At 43.1% G+C, this 15,813-nt stretch overlaps 1 protein-coding gene across 6 annotated transcripts in view; it reads left to right on the plus strand.

The window, feature by feature from the left end:
- The window catches only part of cfap20dc (CFAP20 domain containing), a 102,076-nt gene that overhangs the window by 46,942 nt on the left and 39,321 nt on the right, over positions 1-15,813 (plus strand). For 5 of the 6 annotated variants that reach the window (XM_077603695.1, XM_077603696.1, XM_077603693.1 and 2 more), the window contains 4 exons: positions 944-1,116; positions 1,217-1,292; positions 5,110-5,235; positions 12,701-12,996. In XM_077603695.1, coding sequence (XP_077459821.1) covers positions 944-1,116; positions 1,217-1,292; positions 5,110-5,235; positions 12,701-12,996 — 671 coding nt within the window. The remainder of the gene's footprint in view (positions 1-943; positions 1,117-1,216; positions 1,293-5,109; positions 5,236-12,700; positions 12,997-15,813) is intronic. The other variant, XM_077603694.1, reaches the window with a different exon arrangement.

The raw sequence follows: 15,813 nt of genomic DNA on the forward strand, positions 1-15,813 counted from the left end.
TCTGTGGCCTCGTTTATCAGCACATATTTATTTGTTCTGACAGCCATTTCAGTGTTGACTCAAGCGGCTTTGCTCGCAAAAGACAGGAGTGCCCACCTACAAGAATAAGCAGATCATGATTAGCATCATTAGCATACATTCCCTCATCACAATCAAATGGATTGCTATTAAAGAAGACATCTAGTTAAACGGCGACAGCCTTGCCTACTTGCCTCAGTGACTTGTCAGGAACTGTTAGTATGTTTAAATTCACAATAACTAACCAAAATATCTCAATCCACGCAATGCACTTTTGATTCAAGGTCACAGATTGTCCTTATTTCAATCTCTCGGATTTAATAATCTGTCACTGCAAGTTCATTTTGCCCACATTCTTTCAATAATTTCAGTTCAGTTCAACAAGCCTACCATGCGTGTTTTTGGGATGTTGGATAAAACCGGAGAACCCGGAGTAAACACGTGCAAGCCCAGGGAGAACATGCAAACTCCCCACAGTAAGATCCGGACCTGGAATCAAACCCTCAATCTCAGAACTATGGCGCCAATGCGCGAACCACACTTTAACCGGGCCACCTTTTTGAAAGTAAAGTAACATAATTACATTCTCAATTGAGTAACTAGTAACATAACTTGATTACTTTATCAGAGAAGTAGAAATAACTAACTTTTTTATTTTTCAAGAGTAACTTACTAACAACACTGGTTGTCAATACGATGCTCACTTGAAGATATTTATTTCCGAGAATGTAATAGGCTTGTCTTGCCTTTTAAAGCTACAGTGGATTGATCGTACACTTTCAAGTGTTATCATCATTGATCATCATGTTCGGCTTTACATAAAGTGCTTATTACTTGCATCTTTACTTAAGGCCTGAGCAGTCTTTCTAAATGATAGCTGTTGTAGATCGATAGCTGTCAATAAGTAATGTGACTGTCTGTGAAGGACCTGACCGACATCCTGCTGCCAGATCAACCACTTCTTACAGAAGCAAGCCGCAGGCATCTCCACACAGAGCCTCAGGCTCGAAAGCCGAAGCATCGACAACATATGCCAGTAGAAAAGGTGTCCCAGCCGCAAATGCGATGGAAAAAGGAGAACCATGTGCTGAAAAAACGGTAATAAACAGCAATTCTATCGTAACACGTAGGCTCTATGATTTGGCCGATCTTTTCATGTATAACTTCAATGATGCTTGTCCTTGTGATAATCCTGCAGGCATACTTTAATCGGACATACAAGCAGGGTAATGTGGCAGTTGAAAATCCAGAACGATCATATCTTCATCAAGAAGGTAATGATTATTTTTTATACATTGACGTGAAAAAGTATTTGCCCCCTTCCTGATTTCTGTGTTGTTTGCATATTTATCACACACACACACACAGGTTTCAGACCATCAAATCAATTTTCGTATGACACAGAGACAACCCAGGGAAAGAGAAAATGCAGTTTCTAAATGATGATTTTATTTACGAAGGCAGAAAAAATTACAAACTTCTCTGGCCCTCTCTGAAAAAGTAATTGCCCCCTTTGTTAATTCACAAAATAACTGTGACTAATCACAATTGTAGGAAGGCTGAGTTCAATTTCACAGTCCACACCCACACTTGATTACCACCACGTGTTGAATCAAGAAAACACTTAAACAGAATGTGTCAGACAAAGTTAAGTAGACTACAAGATCAGAGCATCATGCCACGATCTAAAGAAATTCAAGAGGAAATGCGAAAAAAAAGTGATGGACATCTATTAGTCTGGAAAAGGTTACAAAGCCATTTCCAAGGCTTTGGGGCTTCAGCAAATCACTGTCAGAGCCATTACCCACAAATGGAGAGAACTGGGAACAGTGGCAAACCTTCCACGGAGTGGTCGGCCAGCTAAAATTACCCCAAGAGTGGAACGACGGCTTATCCAGGAGGTCACAAAAACAGAACATCAGAAGAACTGCAGGCCTCGCTGGTCTCAGTTAAGATAAATGTTCATGACTCTGCTATAAGAAAAACATAAATGGCCATAACTGCTATCCATGGCAGAGTTCCAAGGCAAAAACCATTGCTGTCCAAAAAGAATATAAAGGCTCATCTTATATTTGCCAAAAAACATCTTTATTATCCTCTGCACTTTGAGTCAAAAGTTGAAGTTATTGGAAGGTGTTCGGCCCATTACATTTGACGACAAAATGGCCCAGCATTCCATCAAAAGAACACTACCAACAGTGAAGCATTGTGGTGGCAGTGTGATGGTCTGAGGCTGCTTTGCTACCTCAGGACCAGGACGACTTCCTGTAATTGATGGAACAATGAATTCTCCTGTCTACCAGCAAATTTTGAAGGAGAACGTCAGGTCCTCAGTTCATGCACTCAACCTCCAGTACTCTTGGAGCATGCAGCATGACAACAATCCAAAGCACACGAGCACGTCTGGATGGCTAAAATAAATAAAACTTAGTTAAGGTTTTGGAGTCAAAAAGTCGAAGTCCGGATTTAAATCCTATTGAAATGCTGTGTTGTGATCTAAAACGGGCTGTTCATGCTTGAAAACCCTCTAATATTGCAGAATTGCAAGAATTCTGCACAGAAGAGTGGGCTAAAATTCCTCCTAAGTGTTGTGAAAGACTCAGGACAAATTATCATAAACACTTGATTTGAATTTTTGCTGCCAAAGGTGGCACAACCCGTTATTAGTTTTAGGTTTTTCACAGAGGGCCAGACAAGTTTGTAATTTCTTCTGCCTTGGTAAATAAAATCATCATTTAAACTGCATTTTATATTTCCTTGGGTTGTCTCTTTGTTATACTAAAATTGGTTTGATGATCTGAAACCTTTACGTGTGATAAATATTCAAAAAACACAGAAATCAGGAAGGGGGAAAATACTTTCTCACACCACTGAATGTGGTTTGGTAATCATACAGTACATGCATCACACTGTATTATGGTACGTCAGCCTGATGTGCACATGTAAGCAGTTCAAACAAAAACTGGATTTTACATTCGCTTGCTTGTTTGATTTTTCCAAACCGCTTATCCTCACATGAGTTGTGGAGGGTGCTGGAGCCTATCCCAGCTGACTTCGGCCACAAGGTGCGGGTCACCCTGATTGGGTGGCCAGCCAATCGCAGCGCACAAGGAGACGGACAACCATTCATGCTAACGCTCATAACTAGGGGCAATTTAGAGTGTTCAACCAGACTACCTTGCATGTTTTTAAAATGTGGGAGGAAACTGGAGTGCCCGAAGAAAAATCCACGGAGCTGACTTAGGCCACAAGGTGCGGGTCACCCTGATTGGGTGGCCAGCCAATCGCAGCGCACAAGGAGACGGACAACCGTTCACGCTCACGCTCATAACTAGGGGCAATTTAGAGTGTTCAACCAGACTACCTTGCATGTTTTTAAAATGTGGGAGGAAACCGGAGTCTCCGAAGAAAAGCCCACGCAAGCCCGGGGAGAACCCAGGACCCCAGAACTGTGAGGCCCAGGTACTAACCACTCACCCCTAACCCCCAAATACAATCTCTAAAATAAAGGGATATGTCTGGCTTATGCATTGATCCTTGCCCCACTTTTTCCTCCTCAAAAGGAATTGTAGTTTTCGCTTCAAAACCATTCATTCATCTTCCATTCCGCACATCCTCGAAAGGATTGCGGGGGTTGCGGGAGCCTAACCCAGCTGAATTCTGGCGAAAGGTAGACTACAACCTAGACTGGTTGCCAGACAGCCGTAGGACACAGAGGCAGACGACCAACTTCCATAATAGTGGGCTGAAACTATACCCTTATGCTTCATTTTAACGATACTCGGACGATTCGCCGAAAGACGTTTCGCCGACGGACGTTTGGCCGAATCAACGTTTGGCCGAACGGACATTTCGCCGAAACGGGATTCGTGCGCTCGCCCCGCCCCCGGATCGTGTGCGTACATGTGTTTCAACTTCGGCCCGTGGGCCATATACGGCCCATTACAGATAACATTCATTTAGGAATAACATGGACATATTTCTAAATACAAGTACGTACCACAATGTGCTGCCAATTTTGTATATTGTTTTTTATCCTTGTGTTTAAAGTAGTAGCCATTTGGAGATCACGCAGAACAGTACGTGACAGAAGAAATAGAGAAAATAAAGTAGTAGTAACAGTAAGTACTACTGTAATGAAATTGTAAATCCAGAAATCCTACCCCAGAAAATTTACACCAGCATAGAAAACGTTGAGATTAATCTTTGAATTAAGGTTCTCAGCAAATCATTTTGAATATATATTTCCTAAAATAATGGGAAATTATTTAAAATTAAACTAGAAGTAAAAGTGTGTTCCATGGCACTTTCAGGTATTGTTTTCTAAGCCCTCTAGTCTGTCCAAGGCACTTAGAATTTCACATAAGTCTTCTAGTGTTGTTTTTTCTCAGTGTCAGACATCAATCCCCAGCTTTGATAAATTACATTGTGTGTCCAAATGGCTACTACTCTAAACGCAAGGATAAAATAAAAAATATAAAAAATTGGCAGCATATTTTAGTACGTACTTGTATTTAGAAATATGTCCACCGGGGGCAGTACATGCCCTTGTCATTCCTAAATGAATGTTATCTGTAACGGGCCCTATATGGCCCGCGGGTCGAGGTTGAAAAACATGTACACACACGATCCGGGGGCGGGGCGAGCTCGCGAATCCCGTTTCGACGAAACGTCCGTTCGGCGAACTGTCCGTCGGCCAAACGTCCGTTGGCGAAGGGTCTTTCGGCGAATCGTCCGGTCTCGCATTTGAACAGAGGGTTAAGGTTAATGTAAAGCAGAATCAGTTAAATTCCTAATAAAGCCTTTGCTGTGAATAAATGTAATACCAATGTGTTACTGTGATTCCCTAATTTAAAGCTTATTTCACGGTCTACTGGTATTTACTGTAAATAGAAGCACCCTACAGCTTGGAGCCGCACCCTCTAAAGGGCAAAGTGCCTGACAAACTAGCATTTGAGAGGAGAAAGTTACGAGTCCAAAGCACAGCACCGGAGAGACTCCAAGCATTGCGGGGTAAACTACAAAGGCCAGAATGTATAAAGCCACAAAACCCCTTGAGTTTTAAAATTGTATTTTATTCTGCCCCTGAAGAGCGTACTCATGTTGGCCACAGCAGGAGAAATGAGTCGAGGGAGAAATACAGCCCTCCATCCAGTGGAGTAGGGAGCAGACAAGAACCTTTGACATCGAAAGAAATTACACAGGTTCTAAAGGAAGGTGAGGCTTGCATCTTTTGGGAATGTTGAAGCAGCAGGATTGCACTTCTGGGCAAAATAACGACAAATTTTCTACTAATTATTCAAATGACATTTTAAGGGAGTTTGGTCCAACGTTGCACTGAGCAGACCGGGTTTATTTATCAAATTTCAGTTTGTGTTTGAAATGTTGCTAAAGTTGTGACGAGCCTCAACCCATGTTGTATACAAAGGTTATTTGGTTCCATTTTTTTACAGCACCCATGTTTTGGCCGTTTACTGATGATTTTTCAACAGAGTCTAGCCTAGTCTTTTGGCACACATACAACAAAAGAATTGTCAGCTAAGTCAGTGTGTTAACACTAAAAGAACAATGTATTCCTGATGCTGTAAAAAGTAAACAAAAAAGTTGTTGTTCACATATATGCTGTATCCAGCGTACTGTATTCAAGAATGGGTAAACGATGTGTGGTATAAATGGTGTACTAGTAGAAGGATAATCTAAGTCATCAAGTTTAGAAGATGGTCAAGCCTCACAATTAATGGAATGAGGCTTAAGTTGATGCTTTGAGTCAAAGGATCAACATTCAGGTTTAAAACAGTGATTCCCTTGGAAATGTTATTTAACCTTGCAGTACCAAAGTTGGCCGACAGAGGCTGGATTCAAAACAGAGAAGTCTTTCGTCAAGCCCCATCATAAACTTGAATCGAATCTCATCTCATTTTCAATGGGACAATGTAAAAATTCAAGCAAAGGGAGACCTAAAAGATGCATTGAGTGCACACTTTTCAACAACCTAAAATTTCAACGATAATGCATTTTAGGATTTATTATTATTAAGCACTCTAAACTGCCCCTAGGTATGAGTGTGGGCATGAATGGTTCTCCTCTTGTGCCCTACAATTGGCTGGCCATCAATTTAGGGTCTCCGCCGCCTGGTGTGCATAGTTGAATGGGATAGTATGTACTGTGATCCTTCACCACTTCGCGGGTTCAACATTCACGGATTCAGAACATCTCGTTTTTTTATAAAAACAGTTCATAAAAATGTGAACATTCATGGTGAAACTCGCAAGCAGAAGACAGGATAAAAAATACGGCGGAAGTCAGAGCTCTCCTTCTTCGGCGCTAAATTGGGTGGCACTCAGTGTTGAAGAAAAAGCCACATTTCACCATTGAAGAAGAATAATATAAAAAGGCCAACATCTTGCCTTCTCCTATTTTGTTGCGAGTGAATTTCCCATCACGCACATTGCTTGTGAAAGACTTTGCTGATCCTATTCCAGCTTTGTTTGGATTTTGAGTCGCCTTTGAAAGTACTTCCTAAGCGTTCTGGCATCCAATGAGCCCTAGAAAAAAAAGAGACATGATTACAGTGAGAAAAAGTGACGTTGCCATGCATGCTAAAGGGAAAAGCACGCCTTTGTGGCTGAATGAATCTACCATGCTCCCATTGTGCACATCACCTGTGGAGGAAAACTGGCTTAGTTTGGATTTTGAGTCACTGTTGAAAATGCCATCCTGGCATCCAATGAGCCCAGGAAAAAATGATGCATGATGGCAGTGACCGAGAAAAAGTGACATTGCTACGGTAAAAGCGTAGCACGCCATTGCAGCGTAAATGAATCTACTGTGCGTTTTACCAAGAAAGAAGTGAACATTCGGAAGATGGCCACAATATCCTTTTAAGAGGACACTAAGCGAGTGGTAACCAATATGGATTTTTTTTTAATTAACCGGCATTATGAAGGATTTACACTGTAGATAAGTGAAGCTGGCATGACGTGTAGACGTCAACACGGGCGTGAGGAAGAAGAGGAAGCAGACAACCATGAGGATGAGGATGAAGTTTGCACTTAGTAACAATGTGTCCAGGAGATTGATAACAACAAGGTCGTATTCTATTTGGCAATCGTCTTGACAATGTCATGTCCTTGTACCAAAGCATATTTGTACAAGAAAGGAAACGGCGGTCCCCATGTTCATTGTGTGCCGAAAACCTCTCACAGAAAGAAGCACCTCCTGAAAAGCTAACCTACTGAACCTATTGAAGATTCCATCGATGATCCAATGCCTCTCAAATCTGACAAAGAAGACTTGGACTAAAGCTCACAATAACCTGTTTATTTTCAATATTATTTAAATCAAGCGGCAAGGAACTATTTTCACTGTGATTACAGTGCTTAAAGTATTTAAAAAAAAAAATAATTTATCGATTATATTCGGATGTTAATACATTAGTGTTTTCATATTCCTATAACTGTAATGTTTAATAAATTCAATTCTTGATAATTGTATTAGTGTACTTGTATTTTTGTATAGGAGTGTATACATGTAGTATGGTATTGGATTGGATAACTTTATTCATCCCGTATTCGGGACATTTCATTGTGACAGTAGCAAGAGGGTGAGAATGCAGATACAGGAAAGGCATAGTTATAAGTTAGACAGTACAGTCACAAAGGCCACAGAACAACAAAGCAAAAGCACAAAGTACAAAGCAAATCAAAGTAAATGGGATCATTAAGAATCACCAAATCAAATCATTATGACAGAAAAACAGCAAAAACACAAAACGAGCAAGAGTGGACGGAGCTACCGCCACCGGCTGCCACTTGAACGGCGCCATCTTGGTTGCGGTAGCAAAAACGGATACAGACTCAAAAAGACGTTGTAAAGTTGGACAAAAACTGGAACCACACACAGGAAGTCTTCCACAAGATGGGGAACTTCTGCAGACTGTGACCGAGGTAGAGAATATATAGAGTCACTCTTCCAAGCTTATCTGCACACTTCCTCAGTAGTCTGGAGCTGAAGACAACAGTAGCAGAGTAGAACTTCTCGACTCCGTTTCCGGCCTTGTAAGCGCCCACAGCTCTTCCATCTTATCCCATGATGGAATGGTTGGTCAGAAGTGTTGCTTCTTCTCCCGGCACTTTTTTCCAGCTCTGAATTTCCAGCGGCATTGAGGTGTTGCTCCTTCTGCTGCGTATCAGCTGCGTAACAACTAGTCCCATGTGTCTGACAGTGTAGGCATGGCTGAATGGTTCCAAAAAATAAGTAGCAGAAAGAAGCCAGGCTAACAGAACAAGGAAAGTTGTAAAAACATTAAAGTAAAAAGTATAATGTACAAAGTAAAGTAAAAAGGAATGTATTAAGAACATTTAAAAAGTAATTCAAAAAAAGATAGAAGGGCTGTAAAACACGAAAAACATAAGAGTGGATAGAGCTAATAATAATAATAATAATAATAATAATAATAATAATCGGACATAGGCCATGTCGTCATTACCACAACACAAAAAGCCTACTTGTCATCACACGCAGAACTGCGTGTGACGAAATTGATGGTGCTTCTCCATAAGCTACGTTTAATCGGCAAAGACCTAAATAAGTGTAAGTTACGGACTTGTAATTTGTCATTCCGCTGTTGTGGATACAGGTCGCTTACCTCTCGATTACATACAGGTCGCTTACCTCTCGATTACCGCACACTGTCTGCCACTTACCTTCCTTCAAGTCAGCTAGTAGGAGGCAGATCACCAACCAAACATCTATTCATATGCCGCAGAAGGGAATGTGTGTATGTTAGCGCGAGTTTAGATGTCTGATGGATGTGGGGAAAAAACTGTCCTTAAGCCTATTTGTCCGAGCTTTGTGGGACCTATAGCGTCTGCCAGAGGGCAGCAGCTGGAACAGATTGTGACCAGGGTGGTAAGGGTCCCCTATGATGTGCTTGGCTCTGCTGAGGTAACGCGGGCTGGCAATGTCTTCAAGTGAGGGCAGAGAGCAGCCGACAATCCTCTGGGCAGTGTTAATCACTTTCTGCATGGCCTTTTTGTCTGCCGCCGTGCTTCCAGCGTACCACACTGTGATGCCGTACGCCAGGATGCTCTCTACAGTGGTTCTGTAGAAGGTTCTCAGAAGATTGGAGCCCAAGTTGTTCTTCCTAAGTACCCTGAGGAAATGGAGTCGTGTCTGAGCCTTCTTCACCACTGCCGTGGTGTTTGTAGACCATGAGAGCTTGTCCGTGACGTGGACCCCCAGGAATTTAAAGGACTGGACCCTGTCTACACATACTCCATTTATGAGGAGTGGGGCCAGATCTGTGCCGTGTTTGCGAAAGTCCAAGATTATTTCTTTAGTTTTCGTGGTGTTCAGTGTGAGATTGTTCACCGAGCACCACGAAGACAAATTGTTGACCTCATCTCTGTAAGCCGACTCATCCCCTCCTGAGATGAGTCCGACCACAGTGGTGTCGTCAGCGAATTTGATGATGGCGTTAGACTGGTGGGTGGGTGCACAGTCGTAGGTGTACAGGGAGTACAGAAGAGGACTCAGTACACAGCCTTGAGGGGAGCCAGTGCTTAGTGTAATGGAGGAAGAGAGGTGGGGACCAAGTCTAACAGTCTGTGGTCGGTTGGTCAAGAAGTCCTTTATCCAGCAGCAGATTGAAGAGGATAGTCCAAGGTGGGAGAGTTTGTCAGTCAGAATGTCCGGTTTTATGGTATTGAAGGCTGAGCTGTAGTCAATGAAGAGCATCCTCACGTAGTTCCCAGGGTGTTCCAGATGGCTCAGTGCTGTATGAAGAGCAATGGCAATAGCATCATCAGTGGACCTGTTTGCCCTATAAGCAAACTGGTGAGGGTCAATTGAGGGAGAGATTGTATTCCTGATATGGCGGGCTACCAACTTTTCAAAGCACTTCATGATCACCGGCGTGAGGGCAACAGGCCTATAATCATTCATGCTGCCAATGGTTGGCTTTTTGGGGACAGGGATGATGGTGGCAGATTTCAGACAAGATGGAATGATGGATAGTTGCAGGGAACAATTGAAAATATTTGTGAAGACTCCAGCCAGCTGGTCAGCACAGGCTTTGAGCACCTTCCCAGGTACTCCGTCAGGGCCCGCAGCCTTCCTGGTGTTCACAGACCGCATTACCAGTCTCACTTCCTGTTCCCGGAACGTCAGTGTATTGCTGCAGGGTGGTGGTGGGGGTGTTGAGACTGGGCCTGATTTGTCAGTCTCAAAGCGGGCAAAGAAACGGTTCAAATTCTCCGCTAGTGAGGCATCTGCATTAACAGACATAGTATTGTTGTTGTAGTTGGTAATATGTCGTATTCCTTGCCACATCTTCTTTGGGTTATTTTCTGTGAAGTGCTCCTCAATTTTTTTGGTATATGCTGCCTTGGCCTTCTTAATGCCTCTTTTCAGCTCAGCTCTGGCAGCGCTATATTTTATCTTGTCCCCTGATCTAAAGGCGGAATTACGGCATTTGATGAGTGCCTGTGTCTCATTGGTCATCCAGGGTTTTTGGTTAGGAAAAACCCGTATTCGTTTATCTATAGTGACGTTGTCGATGCAGTTTTTTATGTAAGAAAGAACAGAGTCCGTGTAGTCCTGGAGGTTGTCGTGTACAAAAAGTTCCCAGTTGGTGCGGGAAAAGCAGTCCTGCAGCTGAGAGAGTGCGTTGTCGGGCCAAGTTTTTATTGTCTTTATTTGTGGCGTTGTTTGCCTCCGGAGTGGAGTGTAAGCGGGGGTGAGAGATAGGCAGAGGTGATCTGATCCAGCTAGGTGAGGTAGGGAAGTGGCTTTATAAGCATGTTTGATGTTAGAATAGACATGGTCAAGAGTTTTGTCTCCTCTAGTATTACAATTTACGTATTGAATAAACTTAGGTAAAACAGTCTTTAAACACGCCTTGTTGAAATCACCAGCGACAATAAAAACTCCATCGGGGTGAGCAAGCTGTTGTTTGTTAACAGCCGCTAGCAGGAGGTTAAGTGCCGTGTTAACGTTAGCATTCGGAGGTATATAGATAGCCGTTGCTATGACGACGTTAAGCTCTCTTGGTAGATAATAGGGCCTACATCGTATTGCTAATAACTCTAAATCCGGGGAACAGTGAGTGTCAATAATTTTACTGTCACAACACCATTCATTATGTATATACATGCACAGTCCTCCGCCCTTGCCTTTGCCTGTTAATACTTTTGAACGGTCGAAGCGAAAAAGCGTTCGGCTAGCTAGCGATACCGCCGCGTCGGGGATATGCGGGTGTAGCCACGTTTCTGAGATGATAATAATATTACAGTTTCTAACAAAGCTGTTGGTAGCAATACGAAGTTCCAACTCATCCATTTTGTGGGTGATGGATCGGGCGTTGGTCAAAAGGATACTAGGAAGCGAAGCTCGGTGTGGTTGTTGTTTCAGCTTAGCAGCAAGGCCCGCACGGCATCCACGCTTCTGTTTCCTGTCCCTTCGCCGCCTTCGACGTGCTTTTGGTGGGCTGGCTAGCCACGGAGATCCCGGAGAGTGTGTTAAGAAATCGGATGTATCGCATATCCTTCGGATAGTGAGTAAATCCTGGCGACTGTAAGATAACGAACGACACCGAACTGGAGAGCTTGAAGCCGCAGCGTCAGTGCGCGCCGCCATCTTAGATCATCTACTGCCACTGGCTGCCGCGTGAACGGTGCCATCTTGGAATAACAATCATAGGGTTATCCTACTTCGCGGTTTTTCGATTATCACGGCCATGTCAGGTCTATATTATCCACGATATTCGAGGGATTACTGTATGTTGTAACTAGATGCACTCAACTTCCCATATCCTTGAATTTTTTAAGAAAACAAAAATTGGGTGATAAATGAACATTGCAACCATGCCTGTTCTTTCATATTTAGTTGGATTTCAATATTTGATTTATTGATAGATTAAGCACATATGTTGACCTTATTTTCCAGATTCAGTGCAAAAAACTGGCATGATAAAGGAATAACAGAGTTGCTTTCGAATTCCGCTTTCAAAGCTAACTAAAAACAAATGTTTTCCCCATTGTTATGCACTTTACATTATTCACTCAAATGTGGTTATTTCTGCACTAATTAGTATTTCAGTTCTCAATTCATTTCTTTGACCATTCAGCTTGGCAGCTGCATCTTTCAGTGTTCTTATCTGTTATATTAAAGAGCACCCCATTTTCTAGTCTATAGACATTCCTCCAGAGCTGCAAGTTCCTTTGGACAGCCGTGCTCACAGTACTTAGTTCATTAATGGTAATGTGGCACGTTAAATAAAAGTCAGAGTGACATCTCCTGGGTCCAGGGATTGCCACTCTGTGGGCAATTAGAGGAAACGATTATACTGACGAGAGGTTGAATCGTGCTTGCTCATTCACATCAAGAGGTCCTGCAAGTTTGAGCTCAGGCCCGCTGTGGAGTTTGAGTGCTCACCGTGTCTCATGTGCACACATGAATGCTTTAGCTTTTTCTTAAGACTGAACTTAATCAAATAATACATTCCCATTTATCTCAGCTGATTTACCGAAGTGAAGACTATGTTTTATTTGAATCTTCCTATGTCAATTGACAGTGGAAGTCTTTTAATATTGCTTGCTTGAAATTGTGTCATGAAAAAAAAAGTATTTTGTTCTCCTTTGTCTTACAAGCTTTTAAGCAGATTCCAATTTAAATTCACCAGGCACAAGTTCACCTTCACCCAGGCTAGCAGAGCCACTCCCCAGCTCAACCAGGCCCACTTCCTCTCCTGACCTGGAGGTCCGGAGCTGCTGGGAGAGTAATGATGAGGAGCCAGAGCTACAGCTTTCACTGCGGGAGAAGGTGTTCACTTTTGTGTCCCCACCCCACTCACCCGAAAGAGGCCAAGGCTGGCGTAAGCAGAAGATGGAGATGAGAGACGATCAGATTCAAAGCCCAAATGAGACACGTAGGGTTGCCCAGCCCGAAGATGATTTCACTGTCAGTGAAAGTGATGAGGTACACTCACTCTGGGGGGAACAAATTCAGTCTCTATCATGGTAATGTGACAATGTGTAGTGCAAAGTGAAACAATTCCTAATTATGCTTGTTCACAACCTAGTTCTAATTACAAAACTATTTTCTCCATGGAAAGCAATGCAAAATATCGCATTGCATGCAACACAGTTGAGACGATGAGGGTTCGAATCTCATCTTCAAATTTCCTATTTATTTAGTGAGTTGGATTGTTGTGTTTTTGTCAGGTTGTCACATTCCCTCAATCTCTGAGTAACTAATCCCATTATATTATAATACACGTACTCGGCGGCCCGGCGGCCCGGCGGCCCAGCGGCCCGGCGGCTTGAGTGATTAGCACCTCGGCCTCACAGCTCTGGGGTCCTGGGTTGAAATCCAGGTCGGTCCACCTGTGTGGAGTTTTCTTGTTCTCCCTGGGCCTGCGTGGGTTTCCTCCAGGTATTCCGGTTCCCTCCGACATTCCAAAAACATGCATGGCAGGCTGATTGGCCACTCACTCTAAATTGCCCCTAGGTATGGGTGTGAAAGTAAATGGTTGTCCGTCTCCTTGTCCCCTGCGATCGGATGGCCACCGATTCAGGGTGTCCCCACCTCTGGCCCGAAGTAGGCTGCTAAAGGCTTCAGCACCCCCTGCGACCCTAGTGAGGATAAAGCAGTTCAGAAAATGAATGAATGAATGAATGGATGAAGGACTGAATGAATGAATGGATGAAGGATTGAATGAAGAAACGAACGAATGAATGAACAAATGAACTAATGAATACACACACTCGATTTGCTGGTAATCAAGCTAAACAAAAGTATGCTAATACAGTAATCCCTCGAATAGCAGGGATAATGTAGTCCAGACATGGCCAGGATAATCGAAAAAATGCAGAGTAAGATCACCCCTAGTATTACTACCATAGCACATGGAACTGATGTCCATGGGCCTGGAGAACTCCGCTTCCCCAATTTGGCTCTGGCAACCATCTGCAGCGCAGTTTTCGGGTCGGGCTGGCACTGGCTTTGCCTGTTCCCTGGCCACTACCTGCAAAAGCTACAGCACGTTAACCTGGCATCATGGAGAGGCAGCTTCCTGCTCGCGACTGGGAGGGCAGCGAGGTCTTAGGAGAGGGAAATAAAAAATAAAAAATATATGGATACAGAAAGTGTATTTATATTTAATTTTTTTACATTTATATTTTGTTAGATTTTTCATAACATGTAGATTTTTGGGTGTGTGTATCTTGGAACACAAGATTTCCCATCAAAGCTTTTCGTAACCTTAATAGTTCACAGGTAGAAGCAATCGTAAGTAGAGGACCACTGTATACATTGTGACCTAAATGATGAATGGAAGTTTATGCTCGATACTTTAGAAACAGTAGTTTTGCAGTTTTTTTTTGTTTAAGTCTAAATCCTCCCGTTGGCCATTCCCCTCTGAAAGTTCCTCTGAGGCAAAGTGAATACTAAATGTGAAATGACATCTACCACACTGCACAGTTTCATGTCGAAGAAACTCTGAGTTCTGTTTCACACTGTTCATTTAACAGTGGGGAATATAGTACTTCAACTTAAAATGAAATTGGGGTTATAAAATCAGATAATAATGGTGTCAAAATTTAAAATATAATTTAGTTTATGCTGAGCATTGAAAGACGACTCTGTTAAATTTAAAATCTACAGCCTTCAAAGAAATATGAATTGCTTTTACTTATGCACAATTCTTTAAAATGTTTTATACTTCCAATGTAATAGGAAATTATTTCCAACTGTCTTACAGTCGTTACATTTTGGGGTTTAAAAGTAAATAAAAAAAATGCTCACTTGCCTCCATATTGCTTGTACATGTGGCTCCATGTTCCTTTGCTCTGAATTGGTGGCCAGCCAATAACAAGGCAACTGCCAGGCCACCTCTCAGTAATTCTGCTTTCACATAAATACAATGCTCAGTTTTGACTGACACTTTTAGATAAGGTGTAACTGACCAATGTGGTTTGTTTAGTAGTGCTCTAGGATAAAAGCCACCTGATGGTGTAGTGCAGGGGTGGCCAACTCCGGTCCTCGAGAGCCGCCATCCGGTCTGTTTTCCATGTCTCCCTCCACCAACACACCTGAATCAAATAATCAGGATCGGTATCAATCTTCTGGATGGCTTGCTGACGAGTTGGTCATTTGATTCAGGTGTGCTAGAAGAGGGAGATATGGAAAACACACAGGATAGCGGCTCTCGAGGACCGGAGTTGGCCACCCCTGGTGTAATGGTTCACTCGCCTGATTTCGGTGCAGGCAAGGGGTCGATTCCTGATCCGTGGTGGTGTGATTGTGAGTGCATGTGGTTGTCTCTCTCTCAGTGTGCCCTAGCGCTGACTGACAATGAGTCTGGGGTGTAGTCTGCTTTTTGTCTGAGGTCAGCTGGGATAGGCTCCAGCAAACACCGCAACGCTTGCAAGGATGTGTGGTACGGATGATGAATGACTGAATGAATGGTCTTACATCAGACTGAGCTGTGTCTTTTTTTTAAATTGCCTAATTCAGCTAGATTCCAGGGCGGCCCGGTGGCGCGAGTGGTTAGTGCGTCGGCTTCACAGCTCTAGGTCCTGGATTCAAATCCAGGTCACGTCCATCTGTGTGGAGTTTGCATGTTCTCTGGGTACTCCGGTTTCCTCCCACATTCCAAAAACAAGCATGGTAGGCTGATTGGACTCTAAATTGCCCCTAGGTATGGGTGTGAATGTGCATAGTTGTCCGTCTCCTTGTGCCCTGCGATCGTCTGGCCACCGATTCAGGGTGTCCCCCGCCTCTGGCCCAGAGACA

The sequence above is a fragment of the Stigmatopora argus genome, chromosome 6 (genome assembly GCF_051989625.1).
Source record: "Stigmatopora argus isolate UIUO_Sarg chromosome 6, RoL_Sarg_1.0, whole genome shotgun sequence".
Lineage (NCBI taxonomy): Eukaryota > Metazoa > Chordata > Actinopteri > Syngnathiformes > Syngnathidae > Stigmatopora > Stigmatopora argus.